The sequence below is a fragment of the Bos indicus genome, chromosome 10, assembly GCF_029378745.1.
Source record: "Bos indicus isolate NIAB-ARS_2022 breed Sahiwal x Tharparkar chromosome 10, NIAB-ARS_B.indTharparkar_mat_pri_1.0, whole genome shotgun sequence".
NCBI classification, from domain to species: Eukaryota; Metazoa; Chordata; class Mammalia; order Artiodactyla; family Bovidae; genus Bos; species Bos indicus.
In genome coordinates, this window is record NC_091769.1 from 87,313,883 (window position 1) to 87,333,803 (window position 19,921).

Sequence of the window (19,921 nt, forward strand, 5' to 3'; positions counted from 1 at the left end):
AGCCTCTTTAGAGAAACCAGATACATATACACCAGTTAAATAATGATTCGTGGCTGATGAGGCCTAGAGTGTTCAAGGAAAGCTGTGTGCAGATGTGAGACTGACTCAGCTTGGTCCTTTAATCAGGGATAGGATCTGTCTAGGTTGAGAGGAAGGTGGAAGCAGGGAAATGAAATAGCATACCAGCCTCCTAGCCATGGCAATCAGAGAAGAAAAAGTAATAAAAGGAATCCAAATTGGAAATGACATACACTATACATAGAAAATTCTAAAGAGGCTACCAGGAAACTACTAGAGCTCATCAGGGAATTCAGTAAAGTTGCAGGATACAAAATTAATACACAGAAATCTCTTGAATTTCTATATACTAACAACAGAAGACTAGAAAGAGAAATTAAGGAAACAATCCCATTTACCATCACATCAAAAAGAAAATACTTCTGAATAAACCTACCTAAGGAGACAAAAGACCTGTACTCTGAAAACTATAAGATACTGATGAAAGAAATCAAAGATGACACACAACAAATGGAAAGATATGCCATGTTCTTAAGAAGCAATATTGTCAAAACACTGTATACCCAAAGCAGTCTATAGATTCAGTGCAATCCCTATCAAATTACCAATGGCATTTTTGCAGAACTAGAACAAAAAATTTTAATTTGTATGGAATTACAGAAGACCCCCAAGTAGCCAAAGCAATCCTGAAAAAGATAAAGAGTGCTGAAGGAATTGGGTTCATTGACTTCAGACTATACTACAAAACTACACTCATCAAAACGGTATTGGTACTGGCACAAAAACAGAAATACAGATCAGTGGAACAGGATAAAAAGCCCAGAAACAAATCCACACATCTGTGATCAACCTGTGATAAAAGGAGGCAGGAATATATGATGGAGAAAAGACAGTCTCTTCCATAAGTTGTGTGGGGAAAGCTAGGCAACTACGTGTACAGTTAGAACATCCTCTAACACCATACACAAAAATAAACTCAGAATGGATTATAAACCTAAATGTAAGATATTGATGCTCTAAAACTCTGAGGAAAACATAGAAAACTCTGACTTAAATCACAGCAATATATTTTTGGGTCCACCTCCTTGAGTAATGAAAATAAAACCAAAAATAAACAAGTGGAACCTAATTCAACTTAAAAGCTTTTGCATACCATAGAGAACCATAAACAAAATGAAAGGACAGCCCATAGAACAGGAGAAAATATTTGCAAGTGAAGTGACCAACAAGCAATTAATCTCCAAAATATACAAACAGCTCATGCAGCTCAATATCAAAAAAATAAACAACCCAGTCAAAAAATCAGTAGAAGATCTAAATAAATATTTTTCTGAAGAAGACATACAGATGGCCAAAAAGCATATGAAAAGATGCTCAACATCACTAATAATTAGAGAAATGCAAATTGAAAGTACAGTGAAGTACCACCTCACACCAGTCAGAATGCCCATCATTAGAAAGTCTACAGATAACAGATGCTGGAGAGGGTATGCAGAAAAGGGAAACTTCTTAACACTGTTGGTGGGAATGTAACTTATTGCAGCCACTGAAAAAGAGTATGGAGGTTTCTCAGAAAACTAAAAATAGAATTACCATATGGTCCAGCAATCCCATTCCTGGGCAGAAAACCATAATTTGAAAAGATATGCACCCCAGTGTTCATTGCATCACTATTTACAATAACCAAGACATGGAGGCAACCTCAATGTATATCAATAGAGGAATGGATAAAGAAGGTGCGTGTGTACTGTGCGCACGCGCACACACACACACACACACAATGAGTATTACTGAGCCATAAAAAATGAAATAATGCCATTTGTAGCAACATGGATAGGCCTAGAGATCATCATACTGAGTCAAGTAAGTCAGAGAAAGACAAATATATGGTATCACTTATATGTGGACTCTAAAGTACTATGGAAATGAACTATTCTTATACAACAGAAACAGACTCACAGACATAGAAAACAAACTTACAGTTACCAAAGGGGAAAGGTTGGGGGGAGGGATAAATTAAGAGTTAGGGATTAACATATAAACACTGCTGTATATAAAATAGTCAACAAGGATCTACTGTATAGCACAGAGAATTCAATATTCTATAATAAGCCATATGGAAAAAATCTGAAAAAGAATGCATACGTATATGTATAACTGAATCACTTTGCTGTACACCTGAAATTAACACAATATTGTAAATCAACTATTTCTTGTTCAGTGACTCAGTCGTGTCCAACTTTTTGCAACCCCATGGACTGCAGCACACCAGGCTACCCTGTCCTTCACCATCGCCCGGAGCTTGCTCAAACTCACATCCATTGAGTCGGTGATGCTATGCCATCTCATCCTCTGTCATCCCCTTCTCCTCCTGCCTTCAGTCTTTCCCATCATCAGGGTCTTTTCAAATGAGTCTGCTCTTTGCATCAGGTGGCCAAATTACTGGAACTTCAGCATCAGTCCTTCCAATGAATATTCAGGGTTGATTTCCTTTAGGATTGACTGGTTTGATATCCTTGCAGTCCAAGGGACTCTGAAGAGTCTTCTCGAACACCTCAGCTCAAAAGCATCAATTCTTGGGCACTCAGCCTTCTTTGTGGTCTAACTCTCACATCCATACATGACTACTGGAAAAACCATAGCTTTGGCTGTATGGACCTTTGTTGGCTAAGTGTAGTGCCTTTGCTTTTTAATACAGTGTCTAGGTTTGTCGTTGCTTTTCTTCCAGGAAGCAAGTGTCTTTTTATTTCATGGCTGCAGTCACCATCTGCAGTGATCTTGCAGCCCCAGAAAATGAAGTCTGTCACTGTTTCCATTATTCCCCCATCTATTTGCCATGAAGTGATGGGACCAGATGCCATGATCTTCATTTTTTGAGTGTTGAGTTTTAAGCTTTTTCACACTCCTCTTTCACCCTCATCAAGAGGCTCCTTAGTTCTTCTCTGTCTGCTATAAGGGTGGTGTCATATGCATATCTGAGGTTATTGATATTTCTCCTGGCAGTCTTGGTTCCAGCTTTTGCTTCATCCAGCCAACCATTTTGCATGATGTACTCTGCATCGAAGTTAAATAAGCAGGGTGACAATATACAGCCTTGACGTACTCCTTTTCCCAATTTGGAACCAGTCTGTTGTTCCATATCCAGTTCCAACTGTTGCTTCTTGACCTGCATACAGGTTTCTCAAGAGGCAGGTAGGGTGGTCTGGTATTCCCATCTCTTTAAGAATTTTCCACAGTTTGTTATGATCCACAAAGTCAAAGGCTTTAGTGTAGTCAGTGAAGCAGATGTTTTTCTGGAATTCTCTTGCTTTTTCTATGATCCAGCAGATGTCAGCAGTTTGATCTCTGGTTCCACTGCCTTTTCTAAAACTAGGTTGACCATCTGAAAGTTCTTAGTTCACAGACTGTTGAAGCCTGGCTTGGAGAATTTGAGCATTACCTTGCTAGCATGTGAAAAGAGTGCAATTGTTTGGTAGCTTGAACATTCTTTGGCATTGCCGTTCTTTGGGATTGGAATGAAAACTGACCTTTTGCAGACCTGTGGCCACTGCTGAGTTTTCCAGATTTGCTGGCCTATTGAGTGCAACACTTTCACAGCGTCATCTTTTAGGATTTGAAATAGCTCAAGCTGGAATCCCATCACCTCCACTAGCTTTGTTCATCATGATGCTTCCTAAGGCCCACTTGACTTCACACTCCAGAATGTCTGGCTCTAGGTGAGTGATCACACCGTCATGGTTATCTGGTTCATTAAGATCTTTTTTTTAATAGTCTTTCTATGTATTATTGCCACCTCTTTTTAATATTTTCTGCTTCTGTTAGATCCATTCCATTTCAGTTCTTTATTGTGCCCATCTTTGCATGAAATGTTCCCTTAGTATGTCTAATTTTCTTGAAAAGATCTCTAGTCTTTCCCATTCTATTGTTTTCCTCTATCTCTTTGCATTGATCACTTAGGAAGGCTTTCTTATCTCTCCTTGCTGTTCTTTGGAACTCTGCATTTAGATGGGTATATCTTTCCTTTTCTCCTTTGCCTTTTGCTTCTCTTCTTTTCTCAGCTATTTGTAAGCCCTCCTCAGACAGCCATTTTGCCTGTTTGTGTTTCTTGTTCTTGGGGATGGTTTTGATCACCGCCTCCTGTACAATGTCATTTACCTCTGTTCATAGTTCTTCAGGCACTCTGTCTATCAGATCTACTCCTTTGAATCTATTTGTCACTTCTACTGTATAATCGTAAGGGATTTGATTTAGGTCGTACCTTAATGGCTTAGTGGTTTTCCCTTCTTTCTTCAATTTAAGTCTGAATTTTGCAATAAGGAGTTCATGATCTTAGCCACAGTCAGCTCCCAGTCTTGATTTTGCTGACTGTATAGAGCTTCTCCATCTTTGGCTGCAAAGAATATATTCAGTCTGATTTCAGTGTTGACCATCTGGTGATGTCCATGTGTAGAGTCATCTCTTGTATTGTTGTAAGAGGATGTTTGCTATAACCAGGGCATAATCTTGGCAAAACTGTTAGCCTTTGCCCTGCTTTATTTTGTACTCCAAAACCAAACTTGCTTGATACTCCAGGTATCTCTTGACTTCCTAATTTTGCATGATGAAAAAGGACATCTTTGGTGTTAGTTCTAGAAAGTCTTGTAGGTCTTCACAGAACTGTTCAACTTCAGCTTCTTTGGCATTAGTGGTCGGGGCATAAACTTGAATTACTGTGATATTGAATGGTTTGCCTTGGAAACAAATAGAGATCATTCTGTCGTTTTTGAGATTACATCCAAGTATTGTAGTTCGGGCTCTTTTGTTGACTATGAGGGCTACTCTATTTTTTCTAAGGGATTCTTGCCCACAGTAGTGGATATAATGGTCATTTGAATTAAATTTGCCCGTTCTGGTCCATTTTAGTTCACTGATTCCTAAAATGTCAATGTTCTCTCTTGCCATCTCCTGTTTGACTACTTCCAATTTACCTTGATGCATGGACCTGACATTCCAGCTTCCTATGCAGTATTGCTCTTCACAGCATTGGACTTTACTTTCACCACCATGCATATCCACAGTTGGGCATTGTTTTTGCTTTGGCTCAGCCTCTTCATTCCTTCTGGAGCTATCTCTCTGCTCTTCTCTAGCAGCATATTGAGCATCTATTGACCTGGGGAGTTCATCTTTCAGTGTCATCTTTTTGCCTTTGCATACTGTTCATGGGGTTCTCAAGGCAAGAATGCTGAAGTGGTTGCCATTCCCTTCTCCAGTGGGCCACGTTTTGTCAGACCTCTCCACCATGACCCGTCTGTCTTGGGTGGCCCTACACAGCATGGCTCATAGTTTCATTGAGTTAGACAAGGTTGTGATCCATATGATCAGTTTGATTAGTTTTCTGTGATTGTGATTTTCATTCTGTTTGCCCTCTGATGGATGAGGATAAGAGGCTTGTAGACACTTCCTGGTGGGAGGGACTGGCTGTGAGTAAAACTGGGTCTTGCTCTGGTGGGCGCCATCTTGACATATTAAATCAACTATACTCCAATATAAAATAAAAATTATATAAAATAACCGCCAAAAATTTCAGTGTTAAGTCCACTGCCTTTCAGAGAATCTTTTGCTTTTCTAGCTTTGAAGTTCTTACTGTTTTCTTTTTTAAACAAGCTGAATATTTATTTCAGGGAACCTATTATTAGCACATAAATTATTATTTTTAAAAATCACAGAAACTAATTTTGTGATACAGTCACTATTAGAAATCCAGATTTATACTGATAGAAGGGTTAAACCTGCTATTGAAATTCTATGCAAATATCTGTGTTCATGCAGCATTAAACTTTTCAATATATTACCACTTGGGAGTAAGTATTTCATTAACAAGTTTAGAACAATTGTGGTTTTTATGAAAAATAATTGTACAAAACCAGCATGTAATGAAGCACATATTTATTGAAATTAATCTTGAATGTCTGTTCTGAATTCAGGTAATAAGTTTTAAATGGGTATATATTGTGTGTAAAGAATAAGTTAGGATTAATTCTGAATCTTGTACTGACACTTGATGGCAAAGGGTGGTGCCCATTTTGTTAGTGTATGTGTGTAGTGGGTGAGGGGTTTCATCTGGGCTGAACAAAGCAGTATTTTTTCTTCCTCGTATCTGCAGACAGGCAAACATACACCTGGGGCCCCCATGTTCACGTGACATCAAGAGGAAACGGAAACCTGTGGCCACAGTGTCGCTGTCCAGCCCAAATGCCGGTAATTAGATACGTAGTTATCCTTCATTGACCACCTGCTGTGTGTCAGGCACTAAATTATATGTTCTATACACCTTCTCATGTCACCTTTATGAGAAAGTAGGTCATTTTATTCCCATTTTCTATGGGAAAACTGAGAATGTGAAAAGTAATTTGCTTGAAGTCTCTCTGACCCTAAAGTCTGTTCTTTTTCACTGTCTTCTGCTTTCTTGAGTTTGAATGCCTGTGTTTCACCGTCGGCAATCTGGAGTCATCTGCACTTCTGCTGCAGCACAGACAGGAAGTTAGATGTGTGGTAATGAAAACCCTGGCAGGGTGGTAGCTTAGTCAGTAGTAAAGGAGCCGCACGGGTTTTTTTACTTTCATGTTTGTGTACAGTACAATACAGTATCACTGTTCCAATGTCTAGGAGAGTGCTCGTATTTTTCTAGTCATGAAATTCCTAATTAAGTTTTCAAGTTAAAACTTAAAAGTTTTCTGGGCAAAACTAGTTATAGAAACCAAAATAGTAGTTACGGTCAGTGTAGGGTAGGGACCAGAGGATGACATAAAAAAATTTTTTGCAATGCTGGAAATGCTTTATACCATGAACTTGGTGGGGATTACATGAGTATATGCACATATAAAGATTCATTGATTTAGGTGCTCTGTATGTATGTTATCCTTAGATGAAAAAAGGGAGATGATTATATATTTATATCATCAAGAATATTGGGTGTCTGTAGATATTTTTCTTTGGAGTTAAGATAATTAAATGTAATTAGTAATCATTGGAAATACTTTATACATTGTAATACATTTTAGGATAAATTACTCTGGTTAAAAAGAGCATATCTGCTTGTAGGACCTATCAGAAGTACTTATGGTTATTTTCTTGCTGATGGTGAATTCACTCTGAGGGAATTGAGTATATCATAAATTATTTTATTCTCTTCAGAAAATAGATATTGGGTTGGCCAAAAAGTTCATTCCAATTTTTCCATTATCGCTTAAGGGAAAACCCGAGCGAACTTTTTGTCCAGCCCAATAATATATAGATCAGAGCACTTGATACCTGAGTAAAAGAGTAGACCTCAGACAGATAGAAACTGCTCTCTCTCTAACTTAGTAAGTTTCAGCATACTCTGAAACTGACCTGTGTGAGCTTCTGTTTGGATGGCTACTTGATAGTGGTTCATACTGAATAGTCTCAATCACAGTTCTGATGGTTGTAGGAAGATTTTTTTTTAAGTGAGTTTTCACATGGCCATGCCATGAACTGAACATTTTGTCTGAATTATTTCACTTAATCTTTGCAACAACTTAATAAGGGAGATGCTGTTTTTTATTCCCAATTTACACACGGGAAAATTGAGGCTTAGAGAGGTTAAAATAGTCACTGAGGTTACATGGTTCATAAATTGTAGACCAAGATTCAGTCCAGTTTCCCTATGACTCTCAAGCTGCCCTCTTAAACACTGCAGGTGTTTGGTCTTATATATGACAGGATTGCTTCCAAACCATGACTCCACATCAAAACCCAGGTCTTCATCCAGTCTGTGGAATTAGTAGAGACAGTGAAATGTAGTCTCCCCTCTTTTTTGTTCTTTTTTTTGTTGTTGCTCTTTTTTTCCCCCTTAATGTCTAGCTTATGTTTTTAACTTTTAATTGCTGATAAGAGCAGAACTTCTGAGAAGAGTTCACAATCCGTACTCCATATTCAAATCAGGAAAGTACTGGGAGGTATTAAGAAGACTTGAGCCTTAAACATTTCCCCTGCTAAGCCCAGCTCCTCTCACTTGTTGACTAAGGCCTGCTTCACTGAATATTTTCTTTTTTTTTTTCCTATCCACAACCTGAGTGCCCCATGGAGGTGAAGGACATAGCCCAAGCCCGCGCCATCAGTCAGTAGAACAAATGGGCTTGCTCTGCCTAACATCGGGCCATCTCGGATTCCACCTCTTTTATAGAAATGAGTGATGAAGAGAGGTGCGTTCCGCTTTGCCGCTGTATTAATACACATCAGGGGCCAGCTCCTGGCACTAAATCACGCTCCTGCATACATCTGTTATCGGACTCTTCACCAGTGTGATGAACAAGACTGCAGATAGAGGCTTCCTTGTGTCATTCTTTATAGGATTTTCCTAAAAGAATAAATAGCTCAGATCTCTGCCAACACTCTCCCCTGTCACCGTGATGAATTCAGCTTCTTTCTTAAACATGCAGCCACAAATCTTTTCCTTTTCCCCCTCCCCCATTAGTGGAAAGTTTTGAGTTGAAATTGACTGGATTTAAAGATATTAATAAGACTAGAAAGGTGAAGAACAAAAAGGAAAAACGTGCCTTCCTGTCTTTTTGTATTAATATTAACAAAGACCAGGGAGAAGGACCTTGTCATGGGGTCGTTGGTTAGATCCATCTCCACTCCCCTTCCCTCTGTGGCTTTAAAACATGCTTGTGCTTAGTGCACAGGGATCCACCCTGGATCCTAGTGAGTAAGAGTATTAACCTGCTTTTAAGGTTGATACACCAGAACAGGGACTTCTAGTACTGTCTACCCCATGCTGAAGTGAACCAGGTATTGTGTATGTTCTTAAAGAATGCAACTGGAAAAGAAAAAAGGGTTATTTTCTTGAAAATTTGAGAGACTAAGTAGTTATAAGAAGCATAAGGAACTTAGATGGAAACAAGACTTCTTTTTCTTGTGATGATTTTCTTTGTTAGAGTGGCAAATCAGAGCTTTGGGTGTGCAAATTCCTTTTTTTTTTTTTTCAAAAAGTAAACATATAGCTTTAGGTAAAGGAGAATTGGGATGACAAGATGTTCTGTTGAGAGTCCTGACTTATTTTTTTGTGGGGGTGGGGGGAGGGGTGGGATCTTAATTTCCCAACTGTGCTCCCTGCAGTGGAAGTGCAGAGTCCTAACCACTGGACTGCCAGGGAAGTCCCTAAAGCCCTGACTACATTGGCCCTTCCAAGAGCCTTTTTTGACCTTCTTGGGATAGGATATGTGTCCTTGAAAGGGTACCCAACAGTTAACCTGTTAATTAGTTGTCTAAGATTTCAGATACCAGGCCAGCCATGCCAGCAGTGCATTCACCAGGGCAGGAAGTTTCACCTGTCTTACTCACTGCTGTACCCCCAGCATCTAAAAAACAGCACTCCACACATAGAACAATCTCATTAGATATTTAATGTATGAATTAAGTGAATAGAATCTTTAAAACAGAGTTATTCTCAATATTATTCTAACCCTGGGATTGGATTCAGTACTTCCATTTTAGATTGGCCCTTGTCTCAGGAGTCATGGGGCAGATTCTTATTGCCTACTATGCCTTTTAATTAGGTTTAAATATTTTTTAAAGTTAAAAATGTTTTTGAAGATAAATATTGAATGTCCGCAAAAGAACGCTTATAGAATATATACGTGGTGTAAAGAAAAACAATACAACAAGTATCCATGTACCCACCATCTACTTTACAAAAAAGAGCATCAGGACTTCTCTGGTGGTCCAGTGGCTGAGACTCCACCTGGATTCAGTCCTTGGTCAGGGAACCAGATCTTTTATGCCACAACTGCAAGAGTTCGCATGCTGCAACTAAAGATCTCACATGCTGCAACTAAGATACTGCATGCTGCAACAAAGACCCAGGATCCCAAGTACCATAACCAAGACCTGGCGCAGTCAAGTAAATAAATATTCAAACAGGAAGATTCCCTTAGGAAAAAAAAAGAATGTCTTTTTAAAAATTTTTCTTCCCACTCTATGAAGGAGAGTGGGAATATATTTTCCTAATATATATTTTTGGTTAATTATTTGTCATTCTTTGTTGTTTTCAAATAGTTTGGACAACAGATACATGTATCTCTAAGCAGTATATTGTCTAGTTTTACATGTTTTTGAAGCTTCTGTAAGTGGAATGTCATATTTTATAAGTTACAAGTTTCACCTAGTTCTTGATTCCGTTCACATTTTATCCTACCAGAATCCATTCATCATTGCCATATGTATAGTATTCCATTTCTGAGCATGATGAATATATTACAGGTAGTCATTCTTGATCAACATTTCAATCATATTCTTACGATAATCGTAATCAGATTCTTATTCTCATGCTGGTTTGTGCTATTGGGGAAAGTATTGCACCATTCTGTGGGCGAACATACGCAAAAGTTTTTCTTGGCCATTTCTCAGTTCTTATGATGGCTGTATCAAAACAAGCAAACAAAGACAAAAAACAGCATGCGTTGTTTGAAGAATGTGGAGGAATTGGAAAGCTTGTGTATTGCTGGCGGGAATATAAATAGTGCAGCCACTGTAAAGATCTCGTGGTTCCTCAAAAGTTTAGACATAAAACTACCCTGTGATCTAGCAGTTCTGTTTCTGGATATATCACCCAAAAGAATTGAAAGCAAGGATTTAAATAGGTATTTGTACACCTGTGTTCAGAGCAACATTGTTCCTAGCAACATTACTCACAGCAGCCCAAAAGTAGAAGCAACCCAAACGTTCATCCCCAGATGAGTGGACAACCAAGGTGTGATCTATACATTCAACAAGTTATTATTCAACCTGGAAACTTTCATTATCAGAATGAAATTATGACACACACTATAATATGAATGAAGGCAGTGTGTTAAGGAAAATAAGCCAGACACAAAAGGATGAATACGATTTGATTCTGCTTATAAGGGGTACCTAAAACAAATCAAATTCTTAGAAAATAAAACAAATGGTGGTTGCCAAGGGCTGGGGGAGGAGGAGAATGGGGAGTTATTGTTCAATGAGTAGAGAATTTCCATTTGGGATGAAGAAAAAGTTCTGGACATGGGTGGTGGTGATGGTTGTGCAACAGTGTGGATGTACTGAATGCTACTGGGGAGTATGCTTAGAAATTATTAGAATGGTATATTTTGTGTGTATTTTGCCATAATAAAAAAATATATATGTAGCCAACACAAAAAGTTTTTCTCAGATAGTTTTTCCCCTGTGGTTGATGACCTTGGGGTAATGGTAGGTACAGTTTTTATGAAATTTATTTTCACTTAAATAAGAGTGAATGAGCATGCGTACTTGTGTGTGAAAAAGAGAGATTTGGGTGGTGATGTCATATGTATTTCTTGCTCCTGGGGTTGAGGTTCTGAAATGTTTGAAAACTACTGCCCTCTAAAAAACTTGTATATGTGCCATAGAGTAATAGCTTTCGATTTTTTTTCTTGGTAACTCACAGTAAGAAATTTGTTTGAATATATATTGGGTGTACCTGTAAAATCTGAAATAAACCTTTGGGCTCCCTCTGATATTTTCTGTTCTTTTTCATTAAGGGGGGAAAAAAAGTATTTGTCATGACCTACTACATTGGTTTTGTGACCCATAATTTGAAAATTACTTTTCTAGATTATATTCCTGGGAGTAGAATTATTGTGACAGGATAAAAATGAAAATTTTTAATATTTTGCTTTATTTTAGTGTATATTTGTTTTCAGTAGAGTAATGGTGGTTTGTACTCCTCTGCTCAGGGGGCATTTGCAAATGTGGGGGCAGTGTTGGGTTGTCATAGTGACTGGGAATGCTTTGAGCATTCAAGGACAGGGTCCGGAAGGGTAGGTGTCCTAAAAGAAATAGGACAGCCCTGCACAAGCAATGTCATCCTGTCCAGAATGTCTTAATGTCCGTGCTGAAAACAGGGCCCGGCTGTGTAATTTTTCTACCATTTGCCTTACTGTTCAGTGTTCATTGGTGACTCTGTCATATTGGAGGCATGGAACATTATAAAAAGAGCAGAGGGCTTGGAGTCTAGTATATGAGTTTGAGTCTTGCTACTTAAACAGCCGTGTCTCTGAATGAATTATCTGCTTTCTCTATGCCTCAGTTTTCTGACCCAAAAAATGGAAATGGCAATACCTATTTCTAAGAGTTTGCATTAAGAAATAAGATTGTAAGTATACAGTATTTATATAGTATACTTCCTGGCATATAAATGCTTCATAAGTGGTTATTAGTACATTAAGAATTTGTACTCCTGAATTTATTCATTTGTTCAGTTAAACCTATTTCTTGATGTGGAGAAATACTTATCATACTTAAATCTTGCCTTTAGTTTTTGGTTAAAAAAAAAAAAAGAAACCCTATGTAGCTGCTTGGTTTAATAGGACATAAAATATGAGGATTACGAAAGTTTTGTGTTGACATGCCTCTTGTTCTAATTTGTCTCTCTGACTTTTTTCCTCCTTACTTTAACCGTAACACCCTTACCAGTTCACATGGATGCAGTGGAGTCAGCTACAGCAGCGTCACAGGCCCCCAGACCTCCAGACTCGGAGTGGCTGGTCAGGACCTCTGCGGCAGAGAAAGCCACTGACTCAGCTGCAGCTACGTCTTTTAAAATGCCACAGGAAAAGAGCCCTGGATACAGCTAGAACGCAGTATTTCACCCACCAGGAGCTGACTGGATGTTGTTGAAACAAATATCAGACTTTGTATTATATTGTCTTGCATATCTTAATTGACATTCCCAGCCCTTTCACCATCGGACTGACTCCTCTTCAAACAAAGAAGTGAACTCTTTCTCTTAGAAAATCATGTTGTGCAAATCTTTTTTTTTATTATTATTATAAAGGATTGAGACAGCAGTTTTTTTTAAAAAGGCCATCCAATGCTGTATATGTTAAATTGCTGTTGTTGTCCCAACAGTTACCTACAGCTCTGTTTACAGAGCTGTTGATTTTTTGCAGATATGTCCTGTTTTTCTTGAAAAACCAGTACCTGCTTTTGCGTATTTTTTGTGTAGTGCTTTTAATACCATTTGAGGAAGTTCTAAATTTGCAGTCAGTTCCAAACACAGAGTTAAGACCTGTGTGTGGAATTAATTTGCAGGAGATAAGGCTTGCCTTTGAGCTTGGTCTTTATTCAAGCAGAGTGCCAATAAGATAAATCCAGAAAGTTCTTAACTTGAAGCCTCAGAAGAGCCACCAGCAGCACGGGCCTTGGGAACTTACTCCGTTTTTCTAGATGGCCTGTTGGCATCGCCAGCAGCTGCACTGTATGTTGCCTCATCTCCAAAGTCTGTGTTCTACCCAAAGAGGACCTCTATACATATACATACAGATGGGTGTAATGAAGAAGGTCCTTTAGGTGTACAGTGAATTTAACATAGTCGGTGGATTGTGTCTAAATACTTCATGTCATGGTGTAAGCCTTTATGTACTAAACGAGACTTTTACTGTTAGTATTATAGGTCAATAACCTGTAGCAGAAATTCATACTCTATTATAATAATGGCTTCTTGGGCCCATACATTGGGGAGGAAAAATGTCTTTTCAACATGACTTTATACTTGGCGTGTTTATGACGGCTTAGCTGCCTGTGGAGTTATATATACAGCCATGCCTGAAGTTGGATGATCCTTTGTCAAAATGAGGAATACGTGACTGCCTACAGCTACTGGAGAAAAGCCACCCTTTCTAAAAAAGTATCATCAAGAGTGTCTGTCATCCTGGGACCTGGTTGGCAGAAGGGCTCTTTTTCGGTACAAATTGAGTGCTTTTATTCTGCAGTACGCAGGAGCCGTTCTCAAGTGCCCACTGCTCTGGTTGCGCTCTGGAGCAGCGCGCACTCCGGCACCTGGCGGGACAGAGCCTCCTCTCCCGGAAGCGCCATTGTGCCTCTTCTCACACAGAACGTAAGGGTGGGCCGCGCTCTCGTAGTCCTTTGAAAACTGTCATCCTCACCAGTGGTAGCTACAGAATGGCCATATCAGTGTGGTGGGTGTGAATCTGGTGGGAAAGGGGGACCGGAAGCTGTTTACGCAGCACTTTATCGAAGACTGAGAACCTGGCCGTTGTCCGTAACAAGGGATCCTGCGGAGGGAGGGGCAGGTGGAGATTGGAGTGAGGAGTAGTGCTCAAGCCAGCCCGGCTTCCCTGGGAGCCGCCCAGGTGCCCTTGTGGTGGCGCGTGTACTTCCTTGCCATTAGGCTGCACCCATCAGTATAGGGAACAATGTCTGTTGACTATAAAGTGGTTCTACTCTGTTGTTTCAGTGATGAAGTTAGCTTTTTGTTGTCATATGTGCATTCTTACTTAGTCCCAGTAGTGTCCTGAGGCACACATCTCTAATGGAATTTGTTGGATTTCAGGGAGAAATCCATGAACATAATACTTGTATTTTCTTTGCAGTAAGCTCCATGGCTCATGCAGAGATCAGTCTTGCGATAATGGCCTATTGAGACCTCTGTAGTTTGGGTAGCATCTTTTTCTTCATGACACATAACCTAATAATTCTCCTTTTTACCTATGATTAAAAGTAATTTATATGAACAGCTTTACTTACATTTTAAATATTTCTGTGACGAAAAGGTAGGTGATTACTACTTTTACATTTTATAGGGTTAAGAATAGTCACAGAACTTCGTGACTTGCCCCAAATCACATAATCAAGCCAAGACTAAAATCCCAGACTTTCAGACTTTCTTAGTCCTGGGTTATAATCTTTTGTTTTCCATTAATAGAACTGAGTCACTCTGAGACTCATATTTTTGAAACAGTATGCCAGACAAGCTGTATATCCTCTTTCTTGATCAATCTTTCCTGAATATTTTGAATACTTTCAGCAGGGAGCACCCCAAAATGCCATGCTGTGCTGTGCTTAGCTGCTCAGTCATGTCCAACTCTTTGCAACCCCATGGATTGTAGCCCACCAGGCTCCTCTGTCCATGGGGATACTCCAGGCCAGAATACTGGAGTGGGTTGCCATGCCTTCTTCTAGGGGATCTTCCTAACCCAGGGATCGAACCCAGGTCTCCCACATTGTGGCCAAATTCTTTACTGTCTGAGCCACCAGGGAAGCCCATGAATACTAGAGTGGGTAGCCTATCCCTTCTCCAGGGGATCTTCCCGACTTAGGAATTGAACCGGGGGTCTCTTGCATTGCAGGCAGATTCTTTACCAGCTGATCTACCAGGAAGTCCCAAAATGCCATATCTACCTGTATGTAATAAGCAGAAAAGAAAATTAATTGCCTAAGAGAATAGCCATTAAGCACACAAATACATTTCCAACACAGGGTTGTAAATTGTGCTCCTTCTTTAAAGCTGCTGCATGAGCATGCTTATAGAAGACTCACTGACTTACTCTGCTTGTTTTTTGTATGAGTCCGTTCCAGAGGACTAACCTTAGAATCAAGTGTATTTTGAATCTTAAGCTTTGAATTTCCTTTTTATACAACAAAGTGTGTAATGTTACAAATTAAGAAAAATCTGTTACCTTTCAACAAAAAAATAATTTCAAAATCAAGTTTTGTAATCTGTTGGAAGAAAACCAGATAATAGCTTGACTTCCTTTGAGGATAATTTTTGAGCCCACATACGTATGATCTGCTTAAAAGTAATAACTGAAGCAGAGTTCCCCAGTTCCTCCTTATTTCAGGTTTCAGATTTATCCCAGCATGCTATAGTCTGCCTGTCTAGGTCCTAGTCTTGGGTATTTTTCACAATGGACGAAAGTCAAGACATTGTCTACTTGCCTGAGCATCTTTCATAAAGGATAGTTCTGCTTACAGGTTCAAGGGAATTGAAGATTATATTTCAGATTCAGTGTTTTAAAGGAAACAACTTCATTTGCATCCGAAGTTTTGTTGCATTTTGATAACTATTCAGAAGAAATTAGTAGCTGGTTTTTGGTGCCAAATTTGGAGGAGCAGAGTATGATCTTTGTTGAGTGGTGTGTTCTTGATAAATAGGCCTTGAATTCTATAGAAATCAAGCATAATTGGAAATTTCAGGTGACATTGTTTTGCTGGGCTGTACAGACAGGCTGCAAAAAAGACCTGTTTTGGCAACAAAATGACCAAAAGCTGAAATAAAGATTCTTAATTGGTGATGTTTATGGCATCCTTTGCTAAGTGCAGCTCAACACCTTGGACAGGTAATTAAACTATTTCTGAATCCCAAATGGATGAATCTGAGATATCGCTGCATTTTGGAACCAGAAGTACAGTCTAGACCACAGCACAGCAAGTTTTGATGCTCCAAGTACAGGAGCAGAGTTATCACAGAAGTCGTCTAGAGTCGAACAAATCACAGTGTTGAGCAAGGAAGCCAGGTGAGCACTGTCATGGCTGGTGTGATGGGTTCCCCACTTTGGCTTAAGGCAAAGTCTCCTGGTGATGCATGATTCGTGTCAAGTCTTTGCTTTATTTTGGCTTTTACTACATGATTCTGAGCCACAAGCTTTTGTTTCCTGGGGATCAGGCTAGGTAAAAATCTCAGTGTTAGAATCCGTATTCAGCATTCTATATTTGGTGAACCTTACCTTGAGCTGGGATGAGAGCAGAGTGACGTTCTCCGGCAGCTGTGGCTACATTCTATTTGGGGCATAGTTTATAGACTGTATCATGGTCCGTATGATGGTGGGAGGGGTGGTGGAAGCAGATTGCTCTTACTGTCAGCTGCTTCCTTGGTTACTGCCCATTTTAGTTGTCAGTATTTCCTTATCTCCTGATCTCCCACTCTAGTCGTGACAGTGAGTGGAGTGACCAACATGACAGCATTCGGGTTGGGTTTCTACCCCATTAGAAAACTGGCACAGAGTGGGAAGGTGAGGAAGTTGGTGGATTCTGCTGTTAGCACTTGGAGAAGGCAGTGGCCACCCACTCCAGTACTCTTGCCTGGAAAATCCCATGGATGGAGGAGCCTGGTGGGCTGCAGTCCATGGGGTCACAAAGAGTCAGACACGACTGAGCGACTTCACTTTCACTTTTCCCTTTCATGCATTGGAGAAGGAAATGGCAACCCACTCCAGTGTTCTTGCCTGGAGAATCCCAGGGATGGCGGAGCCTGGTGGGCTGCTGTCTGTGGGGTCGCACAGAGTCGGACACGACTGAAGTGACTCAGCAGCAGCAGCAGCTGTTAGCACTGAACACAAGTGGTCCAGTGATGCCTTCATCTACGCTGAGGTCACAAAACATGAACATCAAATGCCTACAGATAGCAACGTTGAAAAGAAACAAGGATATCGAATAATCTTGGCTGAAGAGTGTGGATTATCAAGTTTGTAAGAAGCTCAGCAAAACAAACTCAATGGCCCGAAGAAGACATTTTCCTGCCACTGCACTAGGTAAAACTGCCAAATGTGAGGAATACATTTTTTAAGCACAGTATTTGAAGAGTGGGGCAGGTCCTGAAGATGTTCACCAAGGAAAAGGATATTGGCAAGATCCAGAGTGAGAAGGTGAGGAGAAGAGAAGGAGACGCATGGGGTAAGCGGACTAGGACCCTGAGACCAACAGCACCCACACATTCTCTGCCAACCAGATCGGCTGAATCAGAAGCTGAGGGTGAGGCCCAACACTCTTCCAAGCCCTCCAGGGGATTCCACATGACGTGTTAGAACTGCAGGCTTTGCCGTAGTTGGAAAGAAGTGTTTTAATATACTGGTATCCCCCCTAAGCTCTGAGGTGCTCTTATACTTTCCTCCATAAGTATAGAAATGTTTTGTGTATGGTTCTTTGCAGAAACTATTAAATGTCTTTATTTACCATACTTTTCCCCTCAAGGTCCTAAAAGATCTGGAAATACTGAGATAGGATGATGTGGAGAAAAATGCCATTGAGGTCGTTTTTAGATGGATGGAAAACAGCTCTTTTAAAAAGTGGATTAAAATATAACTGGATTTTTAGTCTGTGAGTGATAAGTTGTTTTTCGCCATTGACAGTAAAACATTTGTGTAAGATAGTGCCACCCATGATTTTATGATACCTGTTCATTACATCTTGGTTTCATGGGAAAATGTCATGTATTTTCCAGCATCATAATGAAGAAGCCTTTAAAGTGTGGCTCACAAAAATGAAAAAAAAGGGGGGGATCCACCTCTAATACATAGCTATTGTGTAATAAATACCTGTTGGGTTATTGGTTGTCTTTTGCTGGGAATTAATCTCAGTATTTCAGAGCATGTAAAAATCAATTTTCAGTGATCTCAGTTAATCACACTCTGTTGTCTTTGTTTTACATTTCATCTAGTGATTCCACAGGGCTTGGGGACCAGTAGGAACAGCGTGTTATATGTTTTCTTTGGCTGACTTCTAGTCAATGTTTCCGAAGACGGTAATCTTAAAGCTTTGAAATGAAATCATGGCCATTTTTTCTTTAGATTTTATTTCTTTGAATTGGCCTTGGTCTGACTTTTATTACTAAAGCCTGTGAACCAGAGTTCTTTCTGGGAAGATGTGTAGCTATGGAGGAGTTCTCTATTTCCTCTGATGCTCCTGTTTTGTGCCTGGATCTTTATAAATGCAAGTGAGTGATGACATGGAGAGAGGTCAGTGCCACTGAAAGAAAAGTCTAATGTTAGTTTCCCTAGAAACAAGAGGCATGGTTTGCCAGGCAGGGCCACACCAAGTTTGGGTCAGAAGCAGAGGATGGGAGCAAGTGATAGTTTTAGGCCAGGGCCTTGATGGGGGTTTTCTTGGGAAAGGCAAAGCAGGGCAGGGAGAACAGTTTAGGAATGGCTAGTGAATAATTCCCAATAATTCCCCGTCCTTAAGGCTACATTGTAGGCTCCAGTTGCTGGATGCCTGGCCTGGGATGATTGCAGCCTGAGATGTGCAGGTCAAAGGGAGGAGGTATGTCTCCACGGACCTGGTTAGTTTGCACATCAGACGCATGCTGAGTCCCTTGCTGGGTCTAAGAACTGGCCAGCCCTGGGAGGGGCAGTCTCCCCATCCAGAAACCTTGTTTAAGATGTCAAAACATCATAATACATAGAAAATAAAAAACACGATTAATACACATGCATAATAGACTGTTTAGCTCGCCTTTCAATTTTTGTAGTGTTTTAAAGCATCACATAATTTTTCTTTTTCCATCTTGAAAACTAGTTAAAAAGCACCTCTGGCTAAACATGGTAGTTTTACTAGATTTTATCAAGGTATTGGAGTATAAAAATTTTTAAAGACATAAAAAGTTATGAAAATCAATGTTTTCTTTCCCTAGAAGTGAGTTCTGACCCTTGCAGATCCCTCATGCAAATGTTTAATTGAAAAAGGAAAGGAATTATCCAAGAACTTACCAACGGCCTTGATGACGTAAGTCAACTCATTTCCCTGGGTATAGATTCTACACCTTGCTCCCTGCACCTCCCCTCCCCCCCCCACCCCCCACTGCCCACAGTAGGCCATGTATTTCTCCATGAAACATCTGTCACCACCAAATCATGGTGACAACTTGAACTGCTCTAAATATTTGTCTTACTCAGTCTCCCACCTGTTATCACTAGCTCTCACAAACTGACCATTTTAAACCCTTTGAGTTCCCACCTTTCACTCCCAGCTGGGAATCTCACCTTCCCCTAAGAGATAGTAGAGCATTAGAGGGGGAAAGGCCACTTACACACCTTCGCATACACCCTTCCTCACCTCCTCTTTGTCTTGGAAATACCTGTCCTGCCCCTAAGAATCCCTTCTCCTACACTCAGGGCCTCTCCCTAGATCAAATGCCTTGCTCAGTACAACTTCTCACTCCTGACACGTACAGCTTTGCATTTAAACACCTTCAAAGACTTCCCCTTCAAACAAAAATACCTTTCCTCAACTCTTTGAACCTCTTGACTAGCACTAAAAGTACTGCCCTTTCCTGCACTTTCTGTTAATTCTCAATCCACTGAAGCAGTAGTTTTTAACCCTGGCTGCA

The 19,921-nt window shown here is 40.0% G+C and overlaps 1 protein-coding gene across 5 annotated transcripts in view; it reads left to right on the forward strand.

Moving 5' to 3' along the window:
- GPATCH2L (G-patch domain containing 2 like) overlaps positions 1-18,142 on the forward strand; it is a 60,227-nt gene extending 42,085 nt beyond the window's left edge. For 2 of the 5 annotated variants that reach the window (XM_019969294.2, XM_019969292.2), the window contains exons 9-10: positions 6,161-6,255; positions 12,493-18,142. In XM_019969294.2, coding sequence (XP_019824853.2) covers positions 6,161-6,255; positions 12,493-12,653 — 256 coding nt within the window. In that variant the 3' untranslated portion in view covers positions 12,654-18,142. Of the gene's footprint in view, positions 1-6,160; positions 6,256-8,094; positions 11,535-12,492 lie in introns of those variants that run through there. The other 3 variants (XM_070797894.1, XM_019969295.2, XM_070797892.1) reach the window with 2 other exon arrangements.
- Positions 18,143-19,921: the final 1,779 nt, after the last annotated feature.